Below are 10,852 nucleotides of genomic sequence, written 5' to 3' on the forward strand. Positions count from 1 at the left end.
CTTAAACTTTTCACGGGTAGTGTAGATAAAAGCTAAAACTTTACATACCACAAAAAAATCTGCATCCGAAATTGATTTTGTGGAGTTCTTCAAAACCAGGTAAAGTATTTGGTTGGTGAATCTTCTGGATCCAATCTTACCCAACTGTCATTGGAAATAGGGCCTGCATAGAGGTTGGCTATAGTCCGAAACATACACAGAGTAAAAACTATGGCAGACACACAATTAGTGAATGCATCAACACCTGCATGCATTATAAATCACTGTGAAGTTGTTTCCTGTCTCAAACTATTTAAAATCTTATCACTGTAAAGGACCTTGTCGGTTTGTTGACCTACTAACACCACAGTTAGTTAATATGTTACTGACAAGGCCTATGCACACATCTTATCTCTGACTAACCCGTTCAAGATTGGAGATTTCCACAAGGGATTTTCATTGTCCTTTATCTGGAGACATGATGGCCTTATCATGAACTGATTGACACATTTTTGAGGATACATTATTATCATGTCTTCATCAGGTGGGCCTAGATATTTAGAGAAGTACGGGTCGTATGATTTTGAAGCAACTTGCAGTTCATGGCAATGCCATTGGAGGCCGGTAGAGTACAGCAAAAAGAGAGGCTGAATAGCGTAATGAATAGTGTTCGTGCCATTTATTTTCTGGAACGGAACACATTCTCTTCTAGTACTTTCAGAATCTATTGATACCCTTTGCCAATTTGGTTTACGCACAGAAATACAATATATATAACCGAGGTCCTTTGTCTTGAAAAGTAAAGATTGCACCTGTGACCTTCGGTTGGGATGTAGAACATCGCCCCAAATAGCTGAACTATTGCGAAAGGTTTTTATAAAGTAAAACAAGATGGCCCCAAATTCTTTGCATGTTTGAAATAAATAAAATGTTTTCGTGTCTAAAAGTTTATTGGGGGGGGGGGGGGTCTTAGATAAGTTGTTACATTCATCAATATAGGCCAATAGGCTACTCTCTCAGCTGGTTCGGAACGTTCCATGACCTCTGCTCTGTTGAAATCTTTGTCCAACTCTTGACCCATGCCAACGTCTTATTGTAACTTTAAACTTGGCTTCCTGTGGCGTTACTTATGGCGATGAGACACGACTTCTCGGCCGTCGGAGATGTCTCCTCCGTCTTAACGTCCATAGAAAGACTGGGAAAAGTTCTCCAATAAGTAGGCTACATGAGCGTCTGCAAGTGGGCGTGTTTCTCTATTGATTCAACAGTCTCCGCTCTTGTGTGAAGTCGAGGGCGCGAACGCACTTTTCTGGTGAGAAGGGAACGCAGAAGTCTAACTGAAGCGCAGTCTATCTTCAGCTCTTGCTGTCTAAAATCGCTTCATTGTGGAGAGGGCTTCGAAACATCTTTGGGACACTATCACCATGGACGCATTTCAAGTACTATCGTTATATTTGTCACTCCTCTTCATTTGGAATATACCATGTTTTCAGTCAGCTGCCATCATATCCCCCTCTATGCCAAGGAGAAACAAGGGAGTCAAGATACTTCATGATGGACAAAGGTCAACCACATTTCTCAAAGAGATCTTCGCATCATCCCCTATGTTAAGCCGTCACCGAGAAGACTTTAATAAGGACGCAATTGTGCCCCACGATTACATGCTCTCCATATACAGAACGTATTCGGCTGCAGAGAGACTCGGACTAAACGCAAGTTTTTTCCGCTCCTCAAAGTCTGCAAACACCATAACAAGTTTTGTGGACAGAGGAACAGGTTGGTCTCATCTAAAATGACTTAGCTATGTAGTCTACTACCGTTGCATACGAACAAGTAACAATCTTGCTACGTTTGTTCTAGATTTGTACACATCGCTGCAGCCATGGTATGCATTTTTTTTAAATAAAAAAAACAAAAAACTTTCACAATAGCATAAACTATTAATTTGACAATGGCTGTCTTATTGAAAGAAATGCTGGAGTTGCATATTGTGGAAAAAGTGTGTGCCTGTTCTACTCTTGATCCATAAAGAGTGCCATAAAATAAAATAACCACATCAAAATACAGTGTGCTGGCCAATCTAAATATGCAGAAGTTTGAATTGTAAAATATACTATTAATGAATGCATAAAACGATATATCACAAGCTAAAGTGCAATTATCTTGTCAGCCTCAAAGTTGCACTGGAACGTTATCACCGTTTATGAGGGACGCATTACGTTTTGTTGTCGCATTCAGTTCACTTTGAGCCCTTGGGACACATTTTAAAGAGCCATAGGCGTACGTCAGTTTTGCAAAGTAAAACGTTATATTATACTTACATTGACCCCCAGGTAAGACGACAATAAAACACTAATTGAGGCCATATCTAAATGAAGGTAGTAAATCATTCTCGATTGGTCCCCGCGTGCACCAAACCCATCCTGCTTAAACCTTGCCTTGTCGTCCGACTAGACTATCTCAAAACAGAGCCAATTGTGATAATCCTAGAAAAAGTAATATTTCCAAAGAACTTGTGCATTCATTTACAAATTGGTGTAGGACTATGTGAATCAGTGAACACGTCAAACAGGAAATTACAGTTGGCTTGCATCAAGATAGGAATGAACAGTTTGTGTTACAGATCATCATGCAATCTGTATGGCCAACTCTGCAGTTAATAAACGGATATATTAGAATGGGTTAGGGTGGGCTACAGGTGATTAGGGACAGTTTATGTAACAAGGAAGATAAACACCAACAAACCGAACACATGTACGTCTGCTTTATCTTTAGAGGAGAAATGCAATCAGTTAACGTCATTGTTGCCATTATTTACCATCTGTAACATAGAGATGATTTGGTGAAAAAGCCTCACTTTCCCCCTGATTTTGATTTGATGTGTCACTGGCTCTGACCCTTCTCTGGACTCTCTGAGGGTTGCTTAGCATCGAACCGCTGATTGGAGTATTTGAACTCGTGATCTAATTGAGTGTTCATGTCATAACATATCAAACACTGTCTATTCTCCCATAATGACCCAGCTCAGCCAATGGCACATCACCAAAAACGAAGGAAAAAAATGTAAGAGCACGTCCTTCGCTATAAAGTGGTTAGTATTTTACTGTGTACCTCCCTGTGCGACCGCCACTTTAATTACTGACAATATTTTTTCTTCCGTTCTCTCAACACATTGGTGGTTTCTGTTAAGATTCTACCAGGCCCTCGAGTGTTGAGTTGTATTGTTTAATAGGTTACAACATAATGTTTTTTGCACTTTAAAAAGTCCGAAATGTAATATTTATGCGCTGGTTTGCGTGCGTAATATATGCATGTTGTGCTTTTTCAGCAATTACGCACAGCTCTTTTTGGAAACACTTGTACGATAGACGACACTTTTGTATAAAACTGAAATGTTTTATATTGTGTAGCCTTTCCCCTCTGCAGGTAAAATTAGGAGACGTCCCTATGTTCGTTATGGTCGCAAGGTCAGTCAAGAATAAACCAAATGTATAAAAATTACTTTTGGCACTTGAAGTAACTCATTAAAACGCAGATGGTGCTCGCTGGCCTCGGAAGCCACAGCACTAAATCTCTCTCTCTCTCTCTCTCTCTCTCTCTCTCTCTCTCTCTCTCTCTCTCTCTCTCTCTCTCTCTCTCTCTCTCTCTCTCTCTATATATATATATATATATATATATATATATATATATATATATATATATGACTCCTCTCTTTCTCAACCTCCAAAAAGTTGTAGCCTAATACATAAAAGAAAGCGTAACATCAATGTTATATGTTGTCCACAAACACAGATAATACAACAATAGGCCTAACATAAATGGATGACGCCGTATCGTTCATATTTTGGTCAGATAAATATGTAAATTACATATTATTTTATTATTATCTCCAAATCAACAAACTGTAATGTCTTTAAAAGTTCTTTAAAACAGATTCCCGCTGTAACTTAAAGTCAGCATAATCAGGCCAAGCACTTTTGAACCGGGAGTGTTGTCGTTGGCAAGAGGAGATTAAAATATAAGCGGGTAAGTATTTTAATGAGGAAGAGGGGAATTCAGAACTGTTAATTATTTGGTGACCTTGTATACGATTTGTTTGAGGTCTTATAAAAACCTTAATGTAGACCATACGTGCAAAGTTACTGAAACAAACACAAGGTTTCACTCTACTTTTACTATTAAACTCTGCAGGGTTCACAGAGGGGGGAAAGTTCTGGCAACCATGTTCAAATATCTATTTAGAATAAAATATTATTTTGATATATGGCATCTATATTGGAGTAATAGATTAATAGCCTACACACAGGGCGCAATTGTTTAGGCCTAGAACAGGCTACCAAGAGTTTAAATAAAATGTTTTTCAGTGCATTTAATTTGATGGACAAATGATAAACGGAATCACATTTGGTTGATATTTCAGAACACCACAGATTGATCTGTTTTATGTAGGCCGAGTATATTCCTGTTATCGTGAATTACTAAAGAAAATCGCATTTAGTTTGGGGAAATAATTTGTTCATGGTAGCCTTTTTACTTCAGCCTATTTGAGTATTTACCCTATTATCCCTAAGTATATTTATATTTGACTGATGAAAGATGAGGAAAATCAAAAGTTATGTGTTTAAAAAAAACTTTAATGTATTTTATGAAATCTTGGGTTTTCGATATAAAAATAAAACACTGCATACCGCCGGTATACCCTTCACAGAAGAAGAAATGAACGATATTCTAACTTATATGAGAGCACATTGACTCGCTGTGATCAAATATGTGTGGCCTTGGCCTCGTGGGTCTCGAGCAGGGAATAATGTATTAATTCTGTATTGTTCAGTTGAGTGTACAGTAGCCTATGTCGCCTTTGGTCGGTTGAATCTGGCAGAATCCCCTTCCGTCATGTCACTAGGCCCCTCGTTTCTTTGCTCCACAACTTTGATAATCGTTTCAGAAATTATTTTTCCCAAGCAAAGAATAATGAATAAACGTGTTTGATAAAATATTCACTAATTTAATCAGGCTCTTCGTTTAGTGGTGATAGGCCTACATTGAAAAAGAAAAGTATTCTCAGAAGGGATTCATTTGGGGTGTTATTAGAAAACAATAGCCTAATATAATTAACATTTCAAATGAATGATAAGATTCAATTGACAATTCAATTGAAGTTTGCTTCTGAATTTCACATTTCTCTCCCAATAATAATTAAATGACATAGGCTATATTTTGATTCTGTTCTAATAATAAAAAGTGACAACATTTAAAGTACAGGGCAAAAGTATAGGAATATAGGCTACTGAACGGTATTTTGCACATCGACAATGTATAAAATCCAAAAAGGAGAGAGAGAGAGAGAGAGAGAGAGAGAGAGAGAGAGAGAGAGAGAGAGAGACACACAGAAATATGTAATTGCCTGCTGTTGTATTGTGATCATAGGCTTAGCCTACAATATTCAGGCTACTGTCTCAACAATTATATCTGAGTTTCATGGAAATAAAGTTGATTCAAACAGGTGACACCTCATCGTATTAGGCATAATGGACACATCTAAATAATTGATTATTATGGTAGTTGTTTTGACAGGTTTGCACCTGTTGATTATTGATGTTAAGAGTGAAGATGGTTTATTGTACAGTACCAAAATGAAAATCACCCTTTCTGCTCAGAAATGATATAAAATAGCCTATGATGTTAACTACGAGACCTTTTTGAAATCTAATTTGATGACGTGTCAGTCGTAGTTTGTCTCAGCTCGACATTGGAGTGGGCACAGAAAAACAAGAGAGAAGGCCAGTGGATCTGGCCTCTGTGAGAATGTGAACCCTCCTCCTCCCTCCCTCTCCTGAACACTGTACACCCTAAGTGAATCTGACTGCAATTATTTCTTTTTATCTTGCAGACGATCTCTTGCACTCTCCTTTGCGAAGACAAAAGTATCTGTTTGATGTCTCAACCCTTTCAGACAAAGAGGAGTTGGTTGGAGCTGAATTAAGGATATTTAGAAAAGTGCCCGGGGATTTGCAAACGTCCCCGACAGGTCTCTATGACATTCAATTACTCTCCTGTCGATCAGAACGGCTACTGGATTCCAGATCCCTTGATCCTCTGGATTCCCGAAAACCAGGATGGGAGGTTTTGGACGTGTGGGAAATGTTTAAAAACCGGCATCACTCTGCCCAGGGGAGCCAGCTTTGTCTCCAGCTCAAGGGCACTCTTGGTAAATCAGAAATGGAAATCGATTTAAAACAGATGGGATTTGACAGAACCGGTCGAAACCAGCAAGAGAAGGCCATCTTGGTGGTTTACACCAGGTCCAAGAAAAGGGAGAACCTGTTCAACGAAATGAAAGAGAAGATCAAGTCGCGCGGATCGGGGAGCAGGTCGGAGGAGGAGAGGGGCCTGCGGTTCAAAGCCAGGCGCCGACGGAGGACTGCATTGAACAATCGGCATGGGAAAAGACATGGCAAAAAGTCAAAATCTAGATGCAGTAAAAAGGCTCTGCACGTTAATTTCAAAGAGCTAGGGTGGGATGACTGGATCATTGCGCCATTGGATTACGAAGCGTACCACTGCGAGGGCGTGTGCGACTTCCCTTTGAGGTCGCATTTAGAGCCAACTAACCATGCCATCATTCAAACTCTCATGAATTCAATGGACCCCAATAGCACACCTCCTAGCTGTTGTGTTCCCACTAAACTAAGTCCCATCAGCATTCTTTACATAGACTCGGGCAATAACGTTGTGTACAAACAGTACGAGGACATGGTGGTAGAGCAGTGTGGCTGCAGGTAGCGTCCTTTTCTTCTGCGACACTTGAACGTATTTAAACCCCGTAAAAACAAAGATAAGTCCGTCGGCCCAGGTCAGGATATGAAAGCTGTGGCATATCTTAAGCATATAGACCCATGCGTTCTTGCCATATCATGGTGCGCCTAAACTTCACTCAAAAGGGATCCACGAGAGACATTATTTGCAGTTTGGGCCTATGCAAGCATATTTGTGTTGGTCACATTTAAACTCAGTAGAATCTCACATAGCCTTATCTGTCCAATTGTTGTGTTAAACTAATACATACTCCTAGTCTACATTGCCGTCCATATGATGTGTTTTTCAACTTTCAATTGCATAGTCTATTGTTTCGCGAGGCCCCGACATGGACAGACAGACAGTTCGTTATAAACCATTAGTCCGCAGGAGAGGAGTGGCTATCGAAAGGCTAGTGATAGGCTATCATTTGTTCTTTTCTGAGCAGACTTGGAATTGTTGGTCTTCCATCAGTGAATTACGTCCTAAATGGGCACAGTGGAATGCACCTGTTCAAACTAGGCCGCAGTCACGGGATAGCCCTTGTGCATTGTTGCAGCTCCCTGCAGCGGTCTTGCAAAGAGGACTCATTTGTAGCGGGTGTTTTCAGGCTCACTGCCAGCATCCAGCTGAAACTATCGAGCTCTTCTGATGCGTTATCAATCGGCCCAAGCACCCCCCCCCCACCCCCTCTCTCTCCAATTCCTCTCTCTCAAATATATTTCTCTCTCTCTCTCTGTCTCTCTGACTCTCTCTCTCTCTCCCTTTCTCTCTCCAAAAGGTGAATGTAATCTACCAAACACACAATGGGCTCTGAGGAAAAGAGATAACGCAGGTATGCCTACAAGAGATGTGTCTGTGCGCCCTGTTTCAACCGAATGGAGTGCGCGCTCGAGTCACCACAGCCGGCGGGAAACGTATGCGAGACTTTAACAAACGATTCTAAACATGGGCTCTATGGACATAGGCATTCATATTGTGCCTGTCATTTTACAGCTGACTGTATCTCGATGACTTGCTGAAGGCACACTGAAAGGCAGTTGGACCCGGTTGCGCACAGGAGTACGTGGGGACACCAGAGGCCACGATAAATAATCAAGACAAACATTTGCATCTCCAACGCATCTTACAATAGGCACTTCCACAACTGACTGCGGCAATGTCATGTAGTCAGGAGGAACGCCTTTTTCGTGATAAATCGACTGACCAGAAAAGACTCGCAAACGAGATATTTAAATGCACATTAGCTTTGAATGCACTGCTGTTCGTTATTTGAGCTGTAAATATTTGTATAGTTAAAACTTTACAAGTGCAACGAATGAAGAAATGACAAAATGCATTTCTTTGTACATGTACATACTTTAAATGCACTCAAATCGTTATAATATCTATTCTATAATAATTTTATTAATGGTGATGTACAGAGTTTCATGATAATCATATATTTCTTACATTGATAAGAGTAATTTAAGCTGTATAAAAACTGTTGAGGGTGGAAATACCATTATTGATGTCTACCTCATAATTACCTAGGTTCTGAGTTCTGAGGTGCATTCAACTGTGTTAAATTCTTTTTAAATGATATATGAAATATACATTTATATACATTTATATATATAATATATATATATATATATATATATATATATATATATATATATATATATATATATATATATATATATATATATATATATATATATATATATATATATATATATATATATATATATATATATATATATATATATATATATATATATATATATATGTATGTATGTATGTATGTATGTATGTATATATCTATATATATCTATATATTATAGGATATTATTCCACACTATTACTGTACTAATAAAGTGAAGAAAAAACATCCAACACTCTTGTTCTTCGGATGACTTAACTCCCCCTTTCTGTGAGCTGATCCTTTGTGACAGAGAGAAAACATCGTTTTTAGTGATTTATAACTCTGCTTGTTTCCAATGAAGTTACAGATATGAACCACACTAATTACAGTACCTAACGTTACTGTAAGTATAATGTTAACTGAAGTGGTCTACATGGATTTGATTTGAATAATGGGAAAAACTCACACTTCAATCGGCCCTTTGTGCATTTTTTCATGTTGACCAAAATAAGAAGTGAGAAGAATGTCTCCTTTGATGATTGGATTATATTAACTATGGGAAAAAAGCATTTGTTTTACACTTTCTTTCAAAGCCTGTATATAAGCAGAGATGCTATTTGTTTGTATAGTGTTCTGTTGCTCAACAATATCTATGCATATTTCAATAATATCAGTCTTATTGGATCACAATGAATCCATGATGTATTTCCAAATTTTAACCATTAAATGTGCTTGAATGACAAAACTAGCTTATAGCAAAGCATGGTGTTTTTTTTCTAGTAGGGGATACAGGACATTCTACCCATGTAGGATTTTAATTAGTGCTGCTAGTTACAGCACCGAAATGCCTGACTTTGAAAGTTGTAGTTGTTTTCGAACTTATGCAGTAGAACTCTTTGGTGGTGACAATGGAGTTCAGCTTCCTTTAAAAGTTTATGCAATGCAAACAAATCATTCATCTTTATTGGTAGGAGTTGATATACTGTGCCTTCGGAAAGTATTCAGACCCGTTGAGTTTTTACACATTTTGTTACTCTGCAGCCTTATTCTAAAATTGATAAAATGGTTGTTTCCCCCTCATCAATCTACACACAATACCCCATAATTACAAAGCAAAAACAGGTTTTTAGAAATGTTGCTAATTTATAAAAAATAAAATATCACATTTGTATAAGTATTCAGACCCTTTACTCAGTACTTTGTTGAAGCATCTTTGGCAGCGATTACAGCATCAAGTCTTCTTGGGTGTGACTCTATAAGCTTGGTACACCCGTATTTGGGGAGTTTCTCCCATTCTTCTCTGCAGATCCTCCCAAGCTCTGTCAGGTTGGAAGGGGAGCGTTGCTGCACAGCTATTTTCAGGTTTCTCCAGAGATGTTCGATCGGGTTCAAGTCCGGGCTCTGGCTGGTCCACTCAAGGACATTCAGAGACTTGTCCCGAAGCCACTCCAGAGCTGTTTTGCCTGTGTATTTTGGGTCGTTGTCCTGTTTTAAGATTAACCTTCACCCCAGTCTGAGGTCCTGATTGCCCTGGAGCAGATTTTCATCAAGGATCTCTCTGTACTTTTCTCTGTTCATCTTTGCCTCGATCCTGACTTGTCTCCCAGTCCCTGCCACTGAAAAACATCCCCACAGCATGATGCTGCCACCACCATGCTTCACCGTGGGGATAGGTCCAGGTTTACTCCAGACGTGATGCTTGGCATTCTGGTTTCATCAGACCAGAGAATCTTGTTTGTCATGGCCTGAGAGTCCTTTAGGTGCCTTTTGGCAAACTCCAAGTGTGCTGTCATGTGCATTTTACTGAAGAGTGGCTGCCGTCTGGCCACTCTACCATAAAGGCATGATTGGTGGAGTGCTGCAGAGATGGTTGTCCTTTTGCATTGTTCTCCCATCTCCACAGAGGAACTCTAGAGCTCTGTCTGAGTTACCATCTTGGTTACCTCCCTGAAAAAAGGCCCTTCTCCCCTGATTGCTCAGTTTGGCCGGGTGGCCAGCACTAGGAAGAGTCTTGGTGGTTTCCTAACTTCTTCCATTTAGGAATGATGGAGGCCACTGTGTTCTTGGGGACCTTCAATTCTGGTACCCTTTCCCAGATCTGTTCCTTGGCACAATCCTGTCTCTGAGACCTACGGACAATTTCTTCGACCTCATGGCTTGTTTTTTTCTCTGACATGCACTGTCAACTGTGGGACCTTATATAGACAGGTGTGTGCTTTCCAAATCATGTCCAATCAGTTGCATTTCCCACAGGTGGACTCCAATCAAGTTGTAGAAACATCTGAAGGATGATCAATGGAAACAGGATGCACTTGAGCTCAATTTCAAGTCTCATAGCAAAGCGTCTGAATACTTACGTAGATAAGGCATTGCTGCTAGTTTTTTTGTATAAATTTGCAAATATTTCTAAAAACCTGTTTTCCCCTTCGTCATTATGGGGTATTGTGTGTA

General features: G+C 39.4%; 1 protein-coding gene across 1 annotated transcript; it reads left to right on the forward strand.

Annotated features, from left to right (window-relative positions):
* Positions 1-1,244: 1,244 nt before the first annotated feature.
* LOC135520018 (growth/differentiation factor 6-A-like) lies at positions 1,245-8,360 on the forward strand. The gene is made up of 2 exons (XM_064945327.1): positions 1,245-1,755; positions 5,870-8,360. Exons 1-2 carry the CDS (start codon positions 1,404-1,406, stop codon positions 6,760-6,762), a joined length of 1,245 nt encoding a protein of 414 aa, XP_064801399.1. The 5' UTR covers positions 1,245-1,403; the 3' UTR covers positions 6,763-8,360.
* Positions 8,361-10,852: the final 2,492 nt, after the last annotated feature.

This window comes from Oncorhynchus masou, chromosome 29, assembly GCF_036934945.1.
Source record: "Oncorhynchus masou masou isolate Uvic2021 chromosome 29, UVic_Omas_1.1, whole genome shotgun sequence".
Taxonomy (NCBI): Eukaryota; Metazoa; Chordata; class Actinopteri; order Salmoniformes; family Salmonidae; genus Oncorhynchus; species Oncorhynchus masou.

Coding starts and splice junctions, on each gene's coding strand:
- LOC135520018 (XM_064945327.1), top strand. CDS start 1,404: ATGGACGCATTTCAAGTACTATCGTTATATTTGTCACTCCTCTTCATT. Junction 1,756..5,869: donor TTTTGTGGACAGAGGAACAG/GTTGGTCTCATC, acceptor TTTATCTTGCAG/ACGATCTCTTGCACTCTCCT.